Source organism: Syngnathus floridae, chromosome 16, assembly GCF_059516105.1.
Source record: "Syngnathus floridae isolate MCC-2025c chromosome 16, RoL_Sflo_1.0, whole genome shotgun sequence".
Classification (NCBI taxonomy): domain Eukaryota; kingdom Metazoa; phylum Chordata; class Actinopteri; order Syngnathiformes; family Syngnathidae; genus Syngnathus; species Syngnathus floridae.
Window position 1 is genome coordinate 12,728,381 of NC_142428.1, and position 23,493 is coordinate 12,751,873.

At 46.1% G+C, this 23,493-nt stretch overlaps 1 protein-coding gene and 1 long non-coding RNA gene across 33 annotated transcripts in view; both read right to left on the reverse strand.

The window, feature by feature from the left end:
• LOC148385753 (uncharacterized) overlaps positions 1 to 23,493 on the reverse strand; it is a 226,599-nt gene that overhangs the window by 182,335 nt on the left and 20,771 nt on the right. For 28 of the 32 annotated variants that reach the window (XR_015853117.1, XR_015853121.1, XR_015853119.1 and 25 more), the window contains 2 exons: positions 20,868 to 21,038; positions 2,260 to 2,337 (listed from right to left, as the gene is read on the reverse strand). Coding sequence is in view for 7 of the 32 variants with exons in the window: in XM_088356378.1 (XP_088212504.1) it covers positions 2,260 to 2,337; positions 20,868 to 21,038 (249 nt within the window). In the remaining 25 variants the exon portion in view is untranslated. Of the gene's footprint in view, positions 1 to 323; positions 402 to 2,259; positions 2,338 to 2,460; positions 2,661 to 2,684; positions 3,010 to 20,867; positions 21,039 to 22,602; positions 22,681 to 23,493 lie in introns of those variants that run through there. The other 4 variants (XR_015853111.1, XR_015853128.1, XR_015853127.1 and 1 more) reach the window with 4 other exon arrangements.
• Positions 3,874 to 4,667, reverse strand: LOC148385771 (uncharacterized). Its single transcript, XR_015853159.1, has 2 exons — positions 4,546 to 4,667; positions 3,874 to 4,176 (listed from the first exon to the last, which is right to left on the reverse strand). It is a non-coding gene; the product is annotated as an uncharacterized LOC148385771 (long non-coding RNA).

Consider the following 23,493-nt stretch of genomic DNA (forward strand, 5'->3'; position numbering starts at 1 on the left):
GTGTTAAATCAATTACTGTTAGACATTATTTGTCTGATAATCTACCAAATCTTTGAATTGAAGAATTTGTGATTTAATTAATAGCTTGTTCAGGGTAATCAGACTTGTATATAATTCTAATGGCCTTCTTTTGAAAACTATTCTGAATTACAACTTTGGATCTTATATTACTTTGCAACAATCTACTCCGTGACAGATTAGGCAGTATAATCACATATGTTAACTTCAGTGCCCACACTGTATTTATTTATGGTTATTTGTTAAATCAAGTACTGTTAGACATGAAATAGGAAGTGTTTAACATAAATGTTATGGCTACTCACCATTGTAGCTCGCTCCTGGTCAATGATACGAGCCTCTTCTTGCAGTGGAAAACTTGCAGCCAACAAACACCGTGGAACCTAAAGGAATGAAATTAAACATTAACATTTCGCCTCGACCAATTTTCACACGTACAACGCAACGCGGCTACACTTCTGCTATTACAAACGTAAATCTCCTTAAACACAATGAGTGTTACTTACCGTGTACGCTCTAGACGGTCCAGTTGCAAGCAGAAAATAAAGATATTTCTGTTGATAATCGTCGCTGCTCAGTGGCTCACGGCCATCGCGCCAACAGATTTGAATTTTGGCGGAGGTTCGGGCAATTACGTCATATCCGCGGCATTTGACTGCGACGTAATACCCGCTTATCTGAAACGGCAGTTAAAAGTAGAGTTACATCAAGTTTTCTTGGAACCTAAACGAATGAAAGAAAACTATCATTTGGCCACAACCAACATTCACAGATACAACACAACGTGCGGGGTTGAGGTTAAAGATTGAGTGAAGGGCCCTCGTTTTAAACTACTGTTTTGAAAAGGAGTGGGAACAAGTAAGACGTATTTAATTTATTTAATGGGAAGTAGTAAGACTTATTAAATTTATTTAATCTACTTTTCTTCCCAGGCAAAATTTGATGTGCTGCAATTCCAAATTTCCAAAGTGAATGAAGGAATGAAGTCCTTTAAATTATGATTTTGTATAAATACTAGGCATTAACACAAAATCGACGGCACAAAATGGGCAGACTTTACTTGTTTGAAAAGGACTGGTTACAAGACAGACTTTTTTAATTTATTTAATGGGAAGAAGACTTATTTAGTTTAATTGATCTATTTTTGTTCCCTGCCAAAATTCGATTTGCTGCAATTCCAAATTTCCAAAGTGAATGAAGGAAAGAAGTCGTTTAAATTATGATTTTGTTTAAATACTAGGCATAGACACAAAATCTACGGCACAAAATGGGCAGACTTTACTTGTTTGAAGAGGACTGGTTACAAGACAGACTTTTCTGATTTATTTAATGGGAAGAGGACTTATTTAGTTTATTTAATCTATTTTTGTTCCCTGGCAAAATTGGATTTGCTGAAATTGTATTTTGCCAAATCTCGATTTGAGACCTGATAGGAAGTATTAAACGCTTAGTTAAATCAATACAAGTTGGTAATAAGAGCGAGTAATGTTGGTTGAACCGATGAATGAAGGTTGAAAGCAATTTAAATTATGACTTTGTATAAATACTAGATATTAACAGAACATCTACTGCGCAAAATGGGCAGAGTTTACTTGTTTGAGAAGGAGTGGCTTATTCAAAACTAAGATTTATGTAATCTGTTTGTTCCCAGGCAAAATTGGATGTGATGCAATTCCAAATTTCACCACATGATGGTGCCCAATTTTGACTTCATAGGACATATTAAACACTTAGCTTGTTATTATGTTCAAGGTAATCAGATTTGTTTATCATTCTAATGGCCTCTTCAAAACTATTCTGGATTACTACTTTGGATCTATTCTACATTACTTGGCAACAACATACTCTGTAACAGATTAGGCAGTATAATCACATATGTTAACTTGAGAGTGCCCACACTCAATCTACTTATCGTGATGTGTTAAATCAATTACTGTTAGACATTATTTGTCTGATAATCTACCAAATCTTTGAATTGAAGAATTTGTGATTTAATTAATAGCTTGTTCGGGGTAATCAGACTTGTATATAATTCTAATGGCCTTCTTTTGAAAACTATTCTGAATTACAACTTTGGATCTTATATTACTTTGCAACAATCTACTCGGTGACAGATTAGGCAGTATAATCACATATGTTAACTTCAGTGCCCACACTGTATTTATTTATGGTTATTTGTTAAATCAAGTACTGTTAGACATGAAATAGGAAGTGTTTAACATAAATGTTATGGCTACTCACCATTGTAGCTCGCTCCTGGTCAATGATATGAGCCTCTTCTTGCAGTGGAAAACTTGCAGCCAACAAACACCGTGGAACCTAAAGGAATGAAATTAAACATTAACATTTCGCCCGGACCAACATTCACACGTACAACGCAACGCGGCTACACTTCTGCTATTACAAACGTAAATCTCCTTAAACACAACGAGTGTTACTTACCGTGTACGCTCTAGGCAAAATTGGATGTGATGCAATTCCAAATCTATCTGAAACGGCAGTTAAAAGTAGAGTTACATCAAGTTTTCTTTTTTAATCAACACAATCATTTACAACCGTTGACCAGAAAGAATCGTCGAAATTCGACGTCCCCCACAAACGCCACGCTCACTCGCTTTTCAGGGCAACAAAAGTACTTCTTTTTAAAAACGATGAGTTGTACTTACCGTGTACGCTCTGGACGGTCCAGTTGCAAGCAGAAAATAAAAATATTTCTCTTGTTAGTCGTATGTTACCATCCGCTGTGTCTTTGTCAACATCGCCGCCATTTTCCTACTTCCTGCTGCGAGCCACGCCCACGGATTTAAATTTGGGCGGAAGCTCTTTCCATTGGCGTCGTTTTCGCGTATAGCAAATCCGATTGGTTGGGAAGGGGGCACGGTTATGCAGCCGAGGAGTCCTGTGATCGGTGGGATGTAAAGTAGGCGTCGACGTCACGTCCGCGTCACGTGACCACGACGTGGCAGACGTCAAATAGCAACCGCTGTTTTGTTTAGTAGACTTACAGTTGTTATGCATTGACATAATGGCGCACACACCAAATAGATTTAAATAAATTAAATAATTCTTCTGCCCACTCTCTTTTAAACAAGTTAACTCTCCCCGCGGATTTGAATTCCGGCGAAAGTTACGCCCATCGACGTCACGTATGTCACGTGACCACGACGTGGCAGATGTCATATAGCAACCGCTGTTTTGTTTAGTAGATTTACAGTTGTTATGCATTGGCATAATGGTGTGCACTCAAAATAGATTTAAATAAATTAAATATTTCTTCTGCCTACTCCCTTTTAAACAAGTTAACTCTGCCCACGTCCATTGACGTCTTGTCTGCGTCACGTGACCACGACGTAGCGACGTCATATAGTAACCGCTGTTTTGACCAGTAGACTTAGTTATTATGCGTTGACATAATGGCGCACTGGTTAGCATGGCCACCTCTTAAGCATGATGATGCGGGTTCGACGCCTGATCAATGTTAGCATGGAGTGAGCTGAAGTGCATGGCGCTGAAGATTTGAATCTTTGAAATGCGCTGAGGTCTGACATATCAGGCAGAATGGTTTGCCATCACGTTCAACAAAAAATAGAAACTTTCCCACTCTGATTAAAACGTCCTGTGTTCATCTACGTATTTTCGTTTTGCTGTGCATCTTTTCCCTGCCATTTCGAGAGCCCAATTGACACTCATAGTTTAAAGAAATGTGTTTGCCCATCCTACTTTGTGGAATTTCACCACATGCGCTTTTGACCAAAATACCAAATTGAACTCAAGTGAAGCCAACACGCACAACCCCCCCCACACACACACACACACACACAAATGTTGATATGAACATAAAAGAGCCGCATGCGGTTCGGGAGTTGCGGCTTGGCCAAACCTGTACTATACAACTTTATTTGTATAAAATTTTCACAACAGCTGTCACACAAACAAAGCGGGAAAAACCGAAGACGTGCGTGTTCCGCCCACGCTGGATTTATTTGCACCTTTGAAAAGACACCGTATTGCCGCAGATGTGGCAAAGAGTACTTTTGGGCATCTGAGACGGAAGGATGTCCAAAGCATCACGTCACCTGCTCTGGTAGGCATGGTGGTGGGACGTTGAGGTCAACCGCTTTGGGGTTGGCTGACTCTTTGATCGCAGGATGCCACACACTTGAAGACAGAAGCAGAAAAGCAGAGCTAAATGCAAAATGTACTCACCAGTGACTCCAATTTTTTTCCCCCCTGAAGAAACAGCTGGACGGGTGGCCCCGGCTGGCCAGTGGGACTCTTGTTATTCTGACCCTTTTTAGTGCGCGTTTGGGGCAACAACCGTTTTTTGTGGCGCTCTCTTCTGGTTCAAAAGTGCCCTGCATGTGAATTTGCTTTTCCTGCCTTCTGATTGGATGAGCGCCGGTGTGACGCGGTGCCTCTGTCACCGTGGCGGGGGGTATACGTTGGCATCGGAGCGTCTGCCAACGTCTGAGACCGGCTGGCAGTGTATCGGAGGTGTCGAGTGCGGTGCCGCTGGAGCTCACTCACCAGCTGGTGTTAGGGCCACAGAATGAAGGCCAAGGAGAAGAATAGAAAGAGAAACAGAAACTTCTCCTCCAATTGTTTGATTTGTCTCTTCTGAGCTTCGATGAATTCTTTCAGCTCTTTGTTCCTCTAGGACGGACAAATGGAAAGTGGCATTCAAAAGCCAGTAAGCGTGCAAGTAAGTGCCGGGCTGGCTTTGGGCCCTTACCTGTTGCGCGCTGTGCAGCAGATCCATTCTCTCTTGGAGGATGCAAGCGTCGCGCTCCCTCAACTCGCACATCAGGGCTCGCTTCCATTGGTCCACGGCGCTCCTAAGCTCTTCTCTCTGATCCGCCGTCAGCACGTCATTCACGCCAGCGTGGCTGGCTTTTTCGCCGTCCGTGGCGGGGCAGTCCCGCTGCGGTAGCGCCTCGTACAACATGGCCTCCAGCTCCAGGATCCTCTGGGCCGCAATCCTCGTCCATCAGTGGTCCGGCGGGAGATTTGAGGGCGGCTTACCTTATGAGCCTGGTCCATGGAACACTTCCTGAAGTCCAACTCTTCATGCAGGTAGCCCTTCTGCTTGCAGAACATATCCTAGCACAGCTCAAGGTCAGAATTGTTGGGGCACATTGCCGGAGTTCCCCTTGGCTGATGTCGCGTGTCTGTCTACCTTCTCACTTTCAATGTCCAACATCTTCTGTTGAAGTGCTGACTTGGTCACTTTGATGTATTCTAACCACTGAGGAAAGGCTGCTGTCACATAAGCAGAATGCGAGAGCGTGCGTGGACGTGCGCGTTACCTTCTCGGCTAGGGTGAGAAGGGTCCTGGCGTGAATCACGACCACCTGCTCCTCGTTGGTGAGATTCTGCAAGAGCCCAAAGGCACAGCGTCAACAAGCTTCTTTCAGCGCAAAGCCTTCCAAAAGTCACATTTGAGCCGCCGAGTCTCGTGGAGTGCGAACATAAGGAGTTCGACATACACTTACGGCGTTATAGCCCAGGATGTCCAGCTTCTTCATCAGATCACTGATGACGATGTCCGGGGGAAAGGCGCAAGGAGCAATGTAAGGTGTTCTGGGACCTCGGGTTAAGGTTAGGGTTGCGAGGGACGCCTTACGTACGCTCACGCCCTCGGCCTCGCAGTAGATCTGCAAAGGGCTGAGGCCGTCTGGGAAACGGACTTGCAGAAACTTCAAGACGGGGGAGCGCCACTCCCTCTCCTGAAAGGCAGAGGCATGCATCCGTCCGTCCGTCCGTCCGTCCGTCCGTCACATCTCTGGCCTCAACACGCTTGTGCGAGTCTTCCCACCTCCATCTCCAGGATGCGGAACTCAAGCAGTTCGTTTTGGTCTCGGATATCCTGGATGTGCTCTTTCAGACGCGCTTCTTCCGCCTCCATCCGCCTGACCTGAAAAGACAGTCAGACCTCATCTGCGGGGCTTCCCGACAGGTGTGACGCCAAGCGACTCCGCCCAGCGCCTTTCTTTCCGTCACCTTTTCGGCCAACTGCTGATTGCTCTGAGGCAGCAGCTGCTTCTCCTCCACCCACTTGACATTCTAGAAGAGACAAACGCGTGGACAGCTTTGGAATGTTGTGTCATTTTCATCCACAAATTCTTTGGTTGACTGGAAAATGACATTTGCTTTTCTCCGCATTTTCCCAGCCACGTTCGGGGGGGGGGGGGGGGGGGTTGGTCCAGTAATGCCAGACGGATGAGTGACTGAAGAATGTAGCTATTTTGTCTGAGAAAAAGGTGTGCTCATTGATGAGCTTACCTGTCCTTGTTGCTTCAGCGCTGACTCCAGATCTGCTACTCTGCTTTGATAGTGACCCATTTCTACCATCAGCTTTTCTCTGGTCTGAAAGGAGGAGGAGGGAGGCTCCTCCTCCTCCTTTCAGACCAGAGAACACCCGAGGCTGGGTGAGAACGGGGAGGCTGCGACCCGGCCGGGGGTTGCGGGAAGGGGCGCCACCTTGATCTCCTTCTCGGCGTCGTAGTCCCCTTTCGCTGGTCTGGGCTAGCAGAGCGTAGGCTCGTTGCAGCGCTTGATATTCTTGCGTCAGCTGGCGGTAGCGAAGCTCCGCCTCTTCATGCACACACCAATGCAACACAGCACTAGTACCAGAATCAGTCAGACCGGCGACAAAGCACCCGCGACGCAAAGACGAGTCCGATTCCAGGCTGAAGAGGAATGTTTGGTGCCAATACGCTGGCAGAAATGGCGGGCTACCTCTTCGGGTTCCGTGTCGGGGGTTCTGTCGGTGTGAAAAGACAAGGACGATCCGTCCGAGTCCACCAACACGTCTTCGTCGTAGCCGTAAAATGTTTCGATGACCTGCGGGCGCGGAAGCGAACATCTCTCTGAACAAACTGAAGCGACACCTCACGATGAATCGACGAGAGGAACGATAGCGAGAAAAAGGCCATTTCATCTTGCGCAACACCAAGCAGCCGCAAACAAACAGACTCACCTTGCAGGACCTCACGCTTTGTTCCTCCTCAGAGATTCTCGACGTCGGTATCGTAGCAGCAAATCTCTCTCCTGTCGACACAAATAATCCGCCTTTGAGATTCTTTGGATGCAAAGGGAACGAACGGCTCCGGCGCAGAAACAAACGCGACTCACAATGACATTTCTGACATGAGCTCCTGTCTCCAGAGCCTGAAAAACACGTCACCGGCGATGATTGGAGGGACGCTCGTCTTTTCCAAAAGTGACAACTACAGGGTGTGTCAGGGTTTTCCAGATTATCTTTATCGTATCATTGTGTTGCTTTGACTTTGACTGCGACCTGTAATAAATAATATTATTTATCCCTTATTTATCCCTATCGCTTATCCCTTCCTACACAAAGTCGTAAAACACCCCTTGCTATGTTTTGACTAGAGGTCAAGGGCTTCCTCTATTCAATCCACTCTTACACCCACCCTGTTTCTCTTAATTAAAATGCTCGTGCAGGAGCCGAGAGTCAGACTTCATTCGTACAACGGATGGACTCTCCACCTGCAGGTGTCCAAAAGAACTTACTTGTCTCCCGTGTGGTTCTTGCAAAATAAGTTGGAGCGAGCGCAACTCTAACAGGGTGCATTTTGCCACTAGCTGCCTACGGACAATGACGTCGCGCTCGCGGCTCATGGTTGACGGGCTGAGCAGCCGGGCAAGTCCGTCGTTTTCAGCGCACAGCGAGTGGCAAAGGCGCTGACAAAACGGGAGCTTTGAGCTGCTGAAAACGGCAAAACAAGTCTAAAGCGTGTTCAAACGCGTGCGCACAATGCTCCTGCTTGAAAGGTCGGAATTTAAGGGGCCAATTTTTTGGATGGCGGCCGCCGGCCAAGCTTTGGACGGAAAAGGTTTCCTGGCGACAGCGAGCGAGCGCGGCGCTGCCGTACGTGCACCGAGTCGCCTGCCTGAAGACCTTGGACAAGTCGTCGATGATGTGCCGCTGCTCCACAACTTGAAGGAACTCCATTTCACCGTCCTGCTGGCCGCAACCGCGGTCCAGGTCATTGAGCGAACTAGGCCTTCTCTGTGGAACACAAATGCAGTGGACTCTGTTGGCACGCCGCCGTTGTCCGCGTCGACTTACCAAGCTTGCCATCTCCTCGTTCTCCTGGGTGACAAAGCGCACTTTGTTTTCAAGGCGACACAGCACCAGCGAGAGTTCTTCATTCTTCCTGCTCAGGCGTTTGTTTTTGTACAGGAGTGGCAGAAACTGGCTTTCTGTTTCTCTCAGTCGCTTTAGCTGCAAGCATGAAGTGCGGGATGTGAAAGACGCACAACACGCGGGCCAGAACGTATCCATTCCTTTTGCATCGGTTTGAACGGAATCGTGGCTTTGGCTCCCAATAAAAGACATCTACCAGGCAACCGACTCGCCGCGCCGCTCAACTAATAAGCAAGCGCAATGGGTGCCTCGCTGGATGGCGCGCATCAAACGTAGCGCAAACCTTCAAGCGTGCCGTCAATAAATTACCAGTTCATTGCGCTCTTCAGAAAGCAGGGCGTTTCGATCCTCCAGTTTCCTGATGACTGCGCTGAGCTCAGCGATTTTCAGATGAAACCGTCGCGTGTCCCGATCCTCCTGAGACTGAAAACGCCCCGCAACACACACACACAAGCACTCGTTCAAAGTTCAAAACTGTTTTTGTGCTACCTTCCTCCAGCAACGAACTAAGTCATGCGTACTGCAAGTGTGTGATGAGGTGGCTTACGCAATGAAGAGGATTGCTAGTAGCGGCGTTGACCCCACTTCCAGGGTAGTTTAGGCCCGCCCTTTGGGAATCCCTCAGGGCAGCGATCTGCTGCTCGGCAGCCTGAGTCTGCAGCTGAAGGCGGTGGACGTGGCCGGCCCCAGGGCTTCATCCAAAACACTAACCGCTCTGTCTTTCAGCTTGATCTCATCCGTCTGGATGTACAAACGGGGAGCGCTCAGGCAGGCGGGCAAACTCATTTGCCAGAATTGTGACAAAAACAAAGAGAGCAACCGGCCAATTTTTTTCTGGAATCGACTAGAACACCTTTGCTGTGACAAAAGCGAAGCGAGCAACCGGACATTTTCTTCTTGTGAAATAGAATAGAATAGAATGCCTTAGGTGTCATTGCACTGCAGGTATACAACGAAATTGGGAACATAGCCACGCACCGCGCATCTGATCAGTCCTACCAGTCGGCGGATCTCCCTCTCGCAGTCTCTCTTGGTTCGGCTCAGCTCCTCCCGATGCTGGTGATGAGCCGATCGGAGCTCGGCCGCTCGGGACTGCCAGGCCTGCTGGGCCGCTGCCAGGGCTTCTTCCGCGCTCCTGGTGGAGGCGACACCGCTCGGTCTCCCGACACCGCCGCGTCTCCTCCACCTCCGCCAGCAAAGCGCCCCCCCTCCTCACCTGAGCAGACATTGCGCCACACCGGGCCGTTGAGACCGCAACGGAGCGCCGCGACGCTTACTGGGGACAAGCTACACAATACGGTAGCGGCCGCATCGAAGCCCGACGTGGCGTGCGGATAGTCAGACACGGATAGAGCGGATCACCTTGTCCATGGAGCCGTCCCTCAGGCTGAGGACCAAGGCATTCAGTCGCTGGATCTCTCCATCTTTGATTTTGATCACTCTCATCAGCTCCATTTCATGCTGCCGCAGTAATGTCTCCCTGGTAATGGCTAACTCTTTCTGCTTCTCCTCATGGAGTTTGCTTTTGAGTTCCGTCATGGCGGCGGTGGCACGGTGGTGCTCCGCCCGCAGGTCCTGACTTCTCTCTCTCTCCAGACAGCTGACCTGACATGACTTAGACTTAGACAAACTTTATTGTCATCTTGTCTGCACATGGTGCATACAAAACGAAATTCCGTTGCATACGTCTTACAACAAAGTAGTGATATTGCAGTTGAATAGAAGTAACATATCCTATGAAAATATATATATATACATATATACTATATATATATATATATATATATATATATTAAAAATAAGTATAAAGTGCAGCAGTGATAATTATGCAATAGTGCAAGTAGGCAAAACAGTATTCAAGAGTGTGCAGAGGAATGCTAAACCATGTATTAAACTTCTATTTAAAGGGTTTATACAAGTTCAGTAAAGTTGGTAGTGCGAGATAGTGCAAGATAGAGGTCCGTAGTGTCATAAAGTACAGTTCTGTGAATGTGTGATGCAGAGTTCAGTTTAGAGCTCAACAGTTCTAGTGTTCAACAGTCTGATGACAGCAGGGAAAAAGCTGTTGCAGAACCTGGTGGACCTGCAGCGGATGCTGCAAACCTCTTCCCAGAGGGCAGCAGGGAGAACAGTCCATGGTGGGGGTGTGATGGGTCATTGATGATGTTACGGGCACGGGACATGCAGCGCTGAGATGAAATGTCCTGAATGGAGGGAAGAGGAGCCCCTATGATCCTCTCTGCTGTCCTCACCACTCTCCTCACGTTCTTCCAATCGGAGGCGGTGCAGCCTCCACACCACACAGAGAGATAGCTTGTCAGAATGCTCTCTATGGTGCTCCTGTAGAACGTCCTCATGATGGGTGGGGGCAGGTGGGCTCTCCTCATCCTCCGCAGGAAGTACAAGCGCTTCTGTGCCCTCTTGACCAGTGCCGTAGTGTTCATAGTCCAGGTGAGGTCTTCTGTGATGTGGACCCCCAGGAATTTGGTGGTGCTGACCACCTCCACAGCTGAGCTGTTGATGATCAGTGGAGCGTGGTGAGGCTGTTTTTTCCTGAAGTCGACGATGATCTCCTTCATCTTCTCCTCATTCAGGATCAGGCTGTTTTCTCTGCACCAGCCCACCAGCTGCTCCACCTCCTCTCTGTAGTCCAGGTCGTTGTTGTCTCTGATGAGCCCCACCACCGTTGTGTCGTCTGCTGACTTCACGATGTGATTGGTGGTGAACCTGAGGACGCAGTCGTGTGTCATCAGGGTGCACAGCAGGGGGCTCAGGACGCAGCCCTGAAGGGAGCCTGTGCTGAGGGTGATGACATCAGAGGTGTTCTGTCCGACCCGGACTGACTGAGGTCTGTTGGTGAGGAAGTCTAGCAGCCAGTTGCGAAGGGGGGTGTTGAAGCCCAGGTGTTCCAATTTTCCTACCAGATGCTGTGGGATGATGGTGTTAAACGCTGAGCTGAAGTCCAGGAACAGCCTCCGCACATGGGTGTTCTTCTCCTCCAGGTGAGCCAGGCTCAGGTGAAGAACGGAGGAGATGGCGTCCTGAGTGGAGCGGTTTTGCCGGTCGGCAAACTGGAACGGGTCAAATAATAGGGGGAGTCTGGAAACGATGTGACCTTTAAGCAGCCTTTCGAAGCACTTCATCATAACCGGAGTCAGTGCAACAGGCCGGTAATCATTAAATGAGGTGATTTGAGGTTTCTTCGGCACCGGAATGATGGAGGCAGTCTTAAAGCACGCCGGCACTGTGGCTTGGCCCAGCGAGGTGTTAAAAATGTCTGTGATGACCCCAGCCAGATGACTTGCACATTCCCTGAACACACGCCCAGGAATGTTGTCGGGGCCAGGGGCCTTACAGGGGTTGACTCTCCTCAGGGTCTTCAACACATCGGCGGAGTCAAGGCAGAGTACCTCCTCTTCCTGATGGGGGACAGTTTTAACTGCTGGAGTGCCGTTTAGTGCCTCGAACCTCCCAAAGAAGTTATTTAGACCATTTAGAAAGTCAGCATCAACTACACCCACCGGGGGGGGGGAGGGTGAGTTGTAGTCTGTAATCGCCCGTATGCCTTGCCACATACTCCTGATGTTTTTGACGTCGTGGAAACGATCCTGAAATTTTCGACTGCGGTCTCGCTTCGCTATCCTGATGGCACGGTTCAAGTTGGCTCTCGCTGTCCTCAGTGTCTCCTTGTCGCCAGACTTGAAGGCAGAGTTCCGCGCTCGTAGCGTTTGACGTACCTCCTCAGTCATCCAGGGTCGTTGGTTGCCCCGGGTGATGATATTCTTAGTGGTGCTGACGTCCTCGGTGCATTTGTTGATGTAGGCTGACACAGTCATGGCACACGCATGTCTAATCTACATCGGGAAAACTGGGAGGGAGGGAGGCAGGCAGGGAGGCAGGCAGGGAGGCAGGCAGGGAGGCAGGCAGTGTCTGTCTGTTGAGGTTTTCACCTTGTTCTTCTCCTGCTGAAGTTCTAACTGGACGTCCATCAGTTTGGTTCTCAGCTCGTCATTGGCGGCCTGAAGGGCGTCCGTTCGCTCCGCCTTGGCCCGCCCTGCCGGAGCTCGTTTGGACATCTCTTACTCGAGTCTCGCCCGGTCGTCAGTCAGAGATCACAACATTTGTACCTGGAGAGCACAAACGCAGCGCTGTTTTCCACTGGCTTCGAACTCAACTTCAATCGGTACCGTAACTTACAACATCATAAACATAGAACTAGCTTGACTTATTCATTGAATAAATGCATTTGGTTCTTCAAAACTGCATCACGCAACATAGCGTGACCGAGACGGCCGTTATCCACCTGCGTGAAGTTATTTGGTGAAATGAATGAGATGTTTAAGACACCATCGTTCTGTCTCTATGTAGATGAAGGTAAATAATCGATTGCTGAAGGTCCAAAGGTGTTGTGATAAACAAATAAACATATTAGTGATTAGTGACATATTTGTGATAAACATATTAGGCAGGATAATCACATATGTTAACGTGACTGCCCACACTGTATTTATTTATGGTTATTTGTTAAATCGAGTACTGTTAGACATGAAATAGGAAGTGTTTAACATAAATGGAAGACGAAAGGGGTACTCACCATTGTAGCTCCTGCTGGTCAATGATACGAGCCTCTTCTTGCAGTGGAAAACATACAGCCAACAAACACCGTGGAACCTAAAGGAATGAAATTAAACATTAACATTTAGCCTCAACCAACATTCACAGATACAACGCAACGCAAACTACACAAACGTAAATCTTTTTAAACACAATGAGTTGTACTTACCGTGTACGCTCTAGACGGTCCACTTGCAAGCGGAAAATAAAGATATTTCTGTTGATAATCGTCGTGTTTGTATCCGGTGTCTCGCTCAAGGCCATTGCGCCCACAGATTTGAATTTTGGCGAGAGTTCAGCCTATTGACGTCATTTCCGCGGTGTAATACCCGCATATCTGAAACGGCAAAGTTAAGAGTAGAGTTAAATAAAGGTTTTAGTCAACGCAATAATTTACAACCGTTGACCAGTCGAAATAATCGTCGAAATTTGGCGTCTGTGGCTGGAAGCAGACGCCGAGTTCGACATTCCTCCCAAACGCCACACTCCCTCGCTTTTCAGGGCTAAAAAAAAACAGTTGTAATTACCTTGTACGCTCTAGACGGTCAAGTTGCAAGCTGAAAACAAAAATATTTGCCTTGTTAGTCATCGTGTTACTAACAGCTGTGTCTTGTTTGCCAGAACTGCCGCTTTCCTACTTCCTGTTGCAAGCCACGCCCACGGATTATAATTTTGCCGTGAGTTCCGCCTATTGACGTCATGTCCGCGTCACATGACTGCGACGTAATATTATCTAAAACTGTTTGTGCGGTATTGTGTTGTTCTGTGCGGTATTGTGTTATTCTGTGCGGCGTCGTGTTGTTCTGTGCGGCGTCGTGTTGTTCAGTGCGACGTCGTGTTGTTCAGTGCGGCATGGTGTTGTTCAGTGCGGCATGGTGTTGTTCAGTGCGGCATGGTGTTGTTCAGTGCGGCATAATGTTGTTCAGTGCGGCATAATGTTGTTCAGTGCGGCATGGTGTTGTTCAGTGCGGCATGGTGTTGTTCAGTGCGGCATGGTGTTGTTCAGTGCGGCATAATGTTGTTCAGTGCGCCATAATGTTGTTCAGTGCGGCATGGTGTTGTTCAGTGCGGGATGGTGTTGTTCAGTGCAGGATGGTGTTGTTCAGTGCGGCACGGTGTTGTTCAATGCGGCATGGTGTTGTTCAGTGCGGGATGTTGTTGTTCAGTGCGGCATGGTGTTGTTCAGTGCGGCATAATGTTGTTCAGTGCGGCATGGTGTTGTTCAGTGCGGCATGGTGTTGTTCAGTGCGGCATGGTGTTGTTCAGTGCGGCATGGTGTTGTTCAGTGCGGAATGGTGTTGTTCAGTGCGGCATGGTGTTGTTCAGTCCGGGATGGTGTTGTTCAATGCGGGATCGTGTTGTTCAGTGCGGGGTGGTGTTGTTCAGTGCGGGATGGTGTTGTTCAGTGCGGCATGGTGTTGTTCAATGCGGCATGGTGTTGTTCAGTGCGGGATGGTGTTGTTCATTGCGGCATGGTGTTGTTCAGTGCGGCATGGTGTTGTTCAGTGCGGCATGGTGTTGTTCAGTGCGGCATGGTGTTGTTCAGTGCGGCATAATGTTGTTCAGTGCGGCATGGTGTTGTTCAGTGTGGAAAGGTGTTGTTCAGTGCAGGATGGTGTTGTTCAGTGCGGCATGGTGTTGTTCAATGCAGGATCGTGTTGTTCAGTGCAGCATAATGTTGTTCAGTGCAGCATGGTGTTGTTCAGTGCAGCATGGTGTTGTTCAATGCGGCATGGTGTTGTTCACTGCGGGATGGTGTTGTTCAATGCGGGATCGTGTTGTTCAGTGCGGCATAATGTTGTTCAGTGCAGCATGGTGTTGTTCAGTGCGGCATGGTGTTGTTCAGTGCGACATAATGTTGTTTAGTGCGGCATAATGTTGTTCAGTGCGGCATAATGTTGTTCAGTGCGGCATGGTGTTGTTCAGTGCGGCATGGTGTTGTTCAGTGCGGCATGGTGTTGTTCAGTGCAGGATGGTGTTGTTCAGTGCGGCATGGTGTTGTTCAATGCGGCATGGTGTTGTTCAGTGCGGGATGGTGTTGTTCAGTGCAGGATGGTGTTGTTCAGTGCGGCATGGTGTTGTTCAGTGCGGAATGGTGTTGTTCAGTGCGGCATGGTGTTGTTCAGTGCGGCATGGTGTTGTTCAGTGCAGGATGGTGTTGTTCAATGCGGGATCGTGTTGTTCAGTGCGGCATGGTGTTGTTCAGTGCGGCATGGTGTTGTTCAGTGCGGCATAATGTTGTTCAGTGCGGCATGGTGTTGTTCAGTGCGGCATGGTGTTGTTCAGTGCGGCATGGTGTTGTTCAGTGCGGCATGGTGTTGTTCAGTGCGGCATAATGTTGTCCAGTGCGCCATAATGTTGTTCAGTGCGGCATGGTGTTGTTTAGTGCGGGATGGTGTTGTTCAGTGCAGGATGGTGTTGTTCAGTGCGGCATGGTGTTGTTCAATGCGGCATGGTGTTGTTCAGTGCGGGATGGTGGTGTTCAGTGCGGCATGGTGTTGTTCAGTGCGGCATAATGTTGTTCAGTGCGGCATGGTGTTGTTCAGTGCGGCATGGTGTTGTTCAGTGCGGCATGGTGTTGTTCAGTGCGGCATGGTGTTGTTCAGTGCGGAATGGTGTTGTTCAGTGCGGCATGGTGTTGTTCAGTGCGGGATGGTGTTGTTCAATGCGGGATCGTGTTGTTCAGTGCGGGGTGGTGTTGTTCAGTGCAGGATGGTGTTGTTCAGTGCAGGATGGTGTTGTTCAGTGCGGCATGGTGTTGTTCAATGCAGGATCGTGTTGTTCAGTGCAGCATAATGTTGTTCAGTGCAGCATGGTGTTGTTCAGTGCGGCATGGTGTTGTTCAATGCGGCATGGTGTTGTTCAGTGCGGGATGGTGTTGTTCAGTGCGGCATGGTGTTGTTCAGTGCGGCATGGTGTTGTTCAGTGCGGCATGGTGTTGTTCAGTGCGGCATGGTGTTGTTCAGTGCAGGATGGTGTTGTTCAGTGCGGCATAATGTTGTTCAGTGCGGCATAATGTTGTTCAGTGCGGCATGGTGTTGTTCAGTGCGGCATGGTGTTGTTCAGTGCGGCATGGTGTTGTTCAGTGCAGGATGGTGTTGTTCAGTGCGGCATGGTGTTGTTTAATGCGGCATGGTGTTGTTCAGTGCGGGATGGTGTCGTTCAGTGCAGGATGGTGTCGTTCAGTGCGGCATGGTGTTGTTCAGTGCGGAATGGTGTTGTTCAGTGCGGCATGGTGTTGTTCAGTGCGGCATGGTGTTGTTCAGTGCAGGATGGTGTTGTTCAATGCGGGATCGTGTTGTTCAGTGCGGCATGGTGTTGTTCAGTGCGGCATGGTGTTGTTCAGTGCGGCATAATGTTGTTCAGTGCGGCATGGTGTTGTTCAGTGCGGCATGGTGTTGTTCAGTGCGGCATGGTGTTGTTCAGTGCGGCATGGTGTTGTTCAGTGCGGCATAATGTTGTCCAGTGCGCCATAATGTTGTTCAGTGCGGCATGGTGTTGTTTAGTGCGGGATGGTGTTCAATGCGGGATCGTGTTGTTCAGTGCGGGGTGGTGTTGTTCAGTGCAGGATGGTGTTGTTCAGTGCAGGATGGTGTTGTTCAGTGCGGCATGGTGTTGTTCAGTGCGGAATGGTGTTGTTCAGTGCGGCATGGTGTTGTTCAGTGCGGCATGGTGTTGTTCAGTGCAGGATGGTGTTGTTCAATGCGGGATGGTGTTGTTCAGTGCGGGATGGTGTTGTTCAGTGCAGGATGGTGTTGTTCAGTGCGGCATGGTGTTGTTCAATGCGGCATGGTGTTGTTCAGTGCAGGATGGTGTTGTTCAGTGCGGCATGGTGTTGTTCAATGCGGCATGGTGTTGTTCAATGCGGCATGGTGTTGTTCAGTGCGGCATGGTGTTGTTCAGTGCGGCATGGTGTTGTTCAGTGCAGTGTAATGTTGTTCAGTGCGGCATGGTGTTGTTCAGTGCGGAATGGTGTTGTTCAGTGCGTTATAATGTTGTTCAGTGCGGCATGGTGTTGTTCAGTGCGGCATGGTGTTGTTCAGTGCGGCATGGTGTTGTTCAGTGCGGCATAATGTTGTTCAGTGCGGCATAATGTTGTTCAGTGCGGCATGGTGTTGTTCAGTGCGGGATGGTGTTGTTCAGTGCGGGATGGTGTTGTTCAGTGCGGCATGGTGTTCAATGCGGAATGGTGTTGTTCAGTGCAGGATGGTGTTGTTCAGTGCGGCATGGTGTTGTTCAGTGCGGCATAATGTTGTTCAGTGCGGCATGGTGTTGTTCAGTGCGGCATGGTGTTGTTCAGTGCGGCATGGTGTTGTTCAGTGCGGCATAATGTTGTTCAGTGCGGCATGGTGTTGTTCAGTGCGGCATGGTGTTGTTCAGTGCGGCATAATGTTCAGTGCGGCATAATGTTGTTCAGTGCGGCATGGTGTTGTTCAGTGCGGGATGGTGTTGTTCAGTGCAGGATGGTGTTGTTCAGTGCGGCATGGTGTTCAGTGCGGGATGGTGTCTTTCAGTGCGGCATGGTGTCGTTCAGTGCGGCATGGTGTCTTTCAGTGCGGCATGGTGTCGTTCAGTGAGGCATGGTGTTGTTCAGTGCGGCATGGTGTTGTTTAGTGCGGCATGGTGTTGTTCAGTGCGGCATAATGTTGTTCAGTGCGCCATAATGTTGTTCAGTGCGGCATGGTGTTGTTCAGTGCGGGATGGTGTTGTTCAGTGCAGGATGGTGTTGTTCAGTGCGGCATGGTGTTGTTCAGTGCGGCATGGTGTTGTTCAGTGCGGCATAATGTTGTTCAGTGCGGCATAATGTTGTTCAGTGCGGGATGGTGTTGTTCATTGCGGCATGGTGTTGTTCAGTGCGGCATGGTGTTGTTCAGTGCGGCATGGTGTTGTTCAGTGCGGGATGGTGTTGTTCAGTGCAGGATGGTGTTGTTCAGTGCGGCATGGTGTTGTTCAGTGCGGCATGGTGTTGTTCATTTCGGCATAATGTTGTTCAGTGCGGCATAATGTTGTTTAGTGCGGCATGGTGTTGTTCAGTGCGGGATGGTGTTGTTCAGTGCGTTATAATGTTGTTCAGTGCGGCATGGTGTTGTTCAGTGCGGCATGGTGTTGTTCAGTGCGGCATGGTGTTGTTCAGTGCGGCATAATGTTGTTCAGTGCGGCATAATGTTGTTCAGTGCGGCATGGTGTTGTTCAGTGCGGGATGGTGTTGTTCAGTGCGGGATGGTGTTGTTCAGTGCGGCATGGTGTTCAATGCGGAATGGTGTTGTTCAGTGCAGGATGGTGTTGTTCAGTGCGGCATGGTGTTGTTCAGTGCGGCATAATGTTGTTCAGTGCGGCATGGTGTTGTTCAGTGCGGCATGGTGTTGTTCAGTGCGGCATGGTGTTGTTCAGTGCGGCATAATGTTGTTCAGTGCGGCATGGTGTTGTTCAGTGCGGCATGGTGTTGTTCAGTGCGGCATAATGTTCAGTGCGGCATAATGTTGTTCAGTGCGGCATGGTGTTGTTCAGTGCGGGATGGTGTTGTTCAGTGCAGGATGGTGTTTTTCAGTGCGGCATGGTGTTCAGTGCGGGATGGTGTCTTTCAGTGCGGCATGGTGTCGTTCAGTGCGGCATGGTGTCTTTCAGTGCGGCATGGTGTCGTTCAGTGAGGCATGGTGTTGTTCAGTGCGGCATGGTGTTGTTTAGTGCGGCATGGTGTTGTTCAGTGCGGGATGGTGTTGTTCAGTGTGGCATGGTGTTCAGTGCGGCATGGTGTTGTTCAGTGCGGTATCGTGTTGTTCAGTGCGGTATCGTGTTTCTCAGTGCGGTATCGTGTTGTTCAGTGCAGTATCGTTGTGTTGTTCGTATTGTGTTTAACACTTAGCCTCTAACACTTAGCCTCTAACACTTAGCCTCTAGCATCTAGAAGGTAAATAAATAGGAAGGAAGGACTCACCGGTGACGTCTTCGCCCACGTCCAAGCGTTGTACTTTGTATTTTCATCCTTCTGACACTGGAAAACATAGCCAACAAACACCGTGGAACCTAAACGAATGAAAGAAAACTATCATTTGGCCACAACCAACATTCACAGATACAACACAATGTGACGTGCGGGGTTGAGGTTAAAGGTTGAGTGAAGGGCCCTCGTTTTAAACTACTTTTTTGAAAAGGATTGGGAACAAGTAAGACGTATTTAATTTATTTAATGGGAAGTAGTAAGAGCTATTGAATTTAATCTATGTATTATATTCTATTGTATTGTATTCTGTTGTATTCTTTTGGATTGTATTCACACTAACCCCACTAAAACTTCAGCCCACAAAAACTCGCCTCTGGCGCCTAGCCTCTGGCACTTAGCCTCTAACACTTAGCCTTTAACACTTAGCCTTTAACACTTAGCCTTTAACACTTAGCCTAGAAGGTGAATAAATAGGGTTAAAGGTTGAGTGAAGGGACCTCGTTTTAAACTACTTTTTTGTAAAGGAGTGGGAACAAGTAAGACGTATTTAATTTATTTAATGGGAAGTAGTAAGACTTATTAAATTTATTTAATCTACTTTTCTTCCCAGGCAAAATTTGATGTGCTGCAATTCCAAATTTCCAAAGTGAATGAAGGAATGAAGTCCTTTAAATTATGATTTTGTATAAATACTAGGCATTAACACAAAATCGACGGCACAAAATGGGCAGACTTTACTTGTTTGAAAAGGACTGGTTACAAGACAGACTTTTTTAATTTATTTAATGGGAAGAAGACTTATTTAGTTTAATTGATCTATTTTTGTTCCCTGGCAAAATTCGATTTGCTGCAATTCCAAATTTCCAAAGTGAATGAAGGAAAGAAGTCGTTTATGATTTTGTTTAAATACTAGGCATAGACACAAAATCTACGGCACAAAATGGGCAGACTTTACTTGTTTGAAGAGGACTGGTTACAAGACAGACTTTTCTGATTTATTTAATGGGAAGAAGACTTATTTAGTTTATTTAATCTATTTTTGTTCCCTGGCAAAATTGGATTTGCTGAAATTGTATTTTGCCAAATCTTGCCTTGAGACCTGATAGGAAGTATTAAACGCTTAGTTAAATCAATACAAGTTGGTAATAAGAGCGAGTAATGTTGGTTGAACCGATGAATGAAGGTTGAAAGCAATTTAAATTATGACTTTGTATAAATACTAGATATTAACAGAACATCTACTGCGCGAAATGGGCAGAGTTTACTTGTTTGAGAAGGAGTGGCTTATTCAAAACTAAGATTTATTTAATCTGTTGGTTCCCAGGCAAAATTGGATGTGATGCAATTCCAAATTTCACCACATGATGGTGCCCAATTTTGACTTCATAGGACATATTAAACACTTAGCTTGTTATTATGTTCAAGGTAATCAGATTTGTTTATTATTCTAATGGCCTCTTCAAAACTATTCTGGATTACTACTTTGGATCTATTCTACATTACTTGGCAACAACATACTCTGTAACAGATTAGGCAGTATAATCATATCTGTTAACTTGAGAGTGCCCACACTCAATCTACTTATCGTGATGTTAAATCAATTACTGTTAGACATTATTTGTCTGATAATCTACCAAATCTTTGAATTGAAGAATTTGTGATTTAATTAATAGCTTGTTGTTATGTTAAGGGTAATCAGACTTGTATATAATTCTAATGGCCTTCTTTTGAAAACTATTCTGAATTACAACTTTGGATCTTATATTACTTTGCAACAATCTACTCCGTGACAGATTAGGCAGTTTAATCACATATGTTAACTTCAGTGCCCACACTGTATTTATTTATGGTTATTTGTTAAATCAAGTACTGTTAGACATGAAATAGGAAGTGTTTAACATAAATGTTATGGCTACTCACCATTGTAGCTCGCTCCTGGTCAATGATACGAGCCTCTTCTTGCAGTGGAAAACTTGCAGCCAACAAACACCGTGGAACCTAAAGGAATGAAATTAAACATTAACATTTCGCCTCGACCAATTTTCACACGTACAACGCAACGCGGCTACACTTCTGCTATTACAAACGTAAATCTCCTTAAACACAATGAGTGTTACTTACCGTGTACGCTCTAGACGGTCCAGTTGCAAGCAGAAAATAAAGATATTTCTGTTGATAATCGTCGCTGCTCAGTGGCTCACGGCCATCGCGCCAACAGATTTGAATTTTGGCGGAGGTTCGGGCAATTACGTCATATCCACGGCACATGACTGCGACGTAATACCCGCTTATCTGAAACGGCAGTTAAAAGTAGAGTTACATCAAGTTTTCTTGGAACCTAAACGAATGAAAGAAAACTATCATTTGGCCACAACCAACATTCACAGATACAACACAACGTGCGGGGTTGGGGTTAAAGATTGAGTGAAGGGCCCTCGTTTTAAACTACTGTTTTGAAAAGGAGTGGGAACAAGTAAGACGTATTTAATTTATTTAATGGGAAGTAGTAAGACTTATTAAATTTATTTAATCTACTTTTCTTCCCAGGCAAAATTTGATGTGCTGCAATTCCAAATTTCCAAAGTGAATGAAGGAATGAAGTCCTTTAAATTATGATTTTGTATAAATACTAGGCATTAACACAAAATCGACGGCACAAAATGGGCAGACTTTACTTGTTTGAAAAGGACTGGTTACAAGACAGACTTTTTTAATTTATTTAATGGGAAGAAGACTTATTTAGTTTAATTGATCTATTTTTGTTCCCTGCCAAAATTCGATTTGCTGCAATTCCAAATTTCCAAAGTGAATGAAGGAAAGAAGTCGTTTAAATTATGATTTTGTTTAAATACTAGGCATAGACACAAAATCTACGGCACAAAATGGGCAGACTTTACTTGTTTGAAGAGGACTGGTTACAAGACAGACTTTTCTGATTTATTTAATGGGAAGAGGACTTATTTAGTTTATTTAATCTATTTTTGTTCCCTGGCAAAATTGGATTTGCTGAAATTGTATTTTGCCAAATCTCGATTTGAGACCTGATAGGAAGTATTAAACGCTTAGTTAAATCAATACAAGTTGGTAATAAGAGCGAGTAATGTTGGTTGAACCGATGAATGAAGGTTGAAAGCAATTTAAATTATGACTTTGTATAAATACTAGATATTAACAGAACATCTACTGCGCAAAATGGGCAGAGTTTACTTGTTTGAGAAGGAGTGGCTTATTCAAAACTAAGATTTATGTAATCTGTTTGTTCCCAGGCAAAATTGGATGTGATGCAATTCCAAATTTCACCACATGATGGTGCCCAATTTTGACTTCATAGGACATATTAAACACTTAGCTTGTTATTATGTTCAAGGTAATCAGATTTGTTTATCATTCTAATGGCCTCTTCAAAACTATTCTGGATTACTACTTTGGATCTATTCTACATTACTTGGCAACAACATACTCTGTAACAGATTAGGCAGTATAATCACATATGTTAACTTGAGAGTGCCCACACTCAATCTACTTATCGTGATGTGTTAAATCAATTACTGTTAGACATTATTTGTCTGATAATCTACCAAATCTTTGAATTGAAGAATTTGTGATTTAATTAATAGCTTGTTCAGGGTAATCAGACTTGTATATAATTCTAATGGCCTTCTTTTGAAAACTATTCTGAATTACAACTTTGGATCTTATATTACTTTGCAACAATCTACTCCGTGACAGATTAGGCAGTATAATCACATATGTTAACTTCAGTGCCCACACTGTATTTATTTATGGTTATTTGTTAAATCAAGTACTGTTAGACATGAAATAGGAAGTGTTTAACATAAATGTTATGGCTACTCACCATTGTAGCTCGCTCCTGGTCAATGATACGAGCCTCTTCTTGCAGTGGAAAACTTGCAGCCAACAAACACCGTGGAACCTAAAGGAATGAAATTAAACATTAACATTTCGCCTCGACCAATTTTCACACGTACAACGCAACGCGGCTACACTTCTGCTATTACAAACGTAAATCTCCTTAAACACAATGAGTGTTACTTACCGTGTACGCTCTAGACGGTCCAGTTGCAAGCAGAAAATAAAGATATTTCTGTTGATAATCGTCGCTGCTCAGTGGCTCACGGCCATCGCGCCAACAGATTTGAATTTTGGCGGAGGTTCGGGCAATTACGTCATATCCGCGGCATTTGACTGCGACGTAATACCCGCTTATCTGAAACGGCAGTTAAAAGTAGAGTTACATCAAGTTTTCTTGGAACCTAAACGAATGAAAGAAAACTATCATTTGGCCACAACCAACATTCACAGATACAACACAACGTGCGGGGTTGAGGTTAAAGATTGAGTGAAGGGCCCTCGTTTTAAACTACTGTTTTGAAAAGGAGTGGGAACAAGTAAGACGTATTTAATTTATTTAATGGGAAGTAGTAAGACTTATTAAATTTATTTAATCTACTTTTCTTCCCAGGCAAAATTTGATGTGCTGCAATTCCAAATTTCCAAAGTGAATGAAGGAATGAAGTCCTTTAAATTATGATTTTGTATAAATACTAGGCATTAACACAAAATCGACGGCACAAAATGGGCAGACTTTACTTGTTTGAAAAGGACTGGTTACAAGACAGACTTTTTTAATTTATTTAATGGGAAGAAGACTTATTTAGTTTAATTGATCTATTTTTGTTCCCTGCCAAAATTCGATTTGCTGCAATTCCAAATTTCCAAAGTGAAT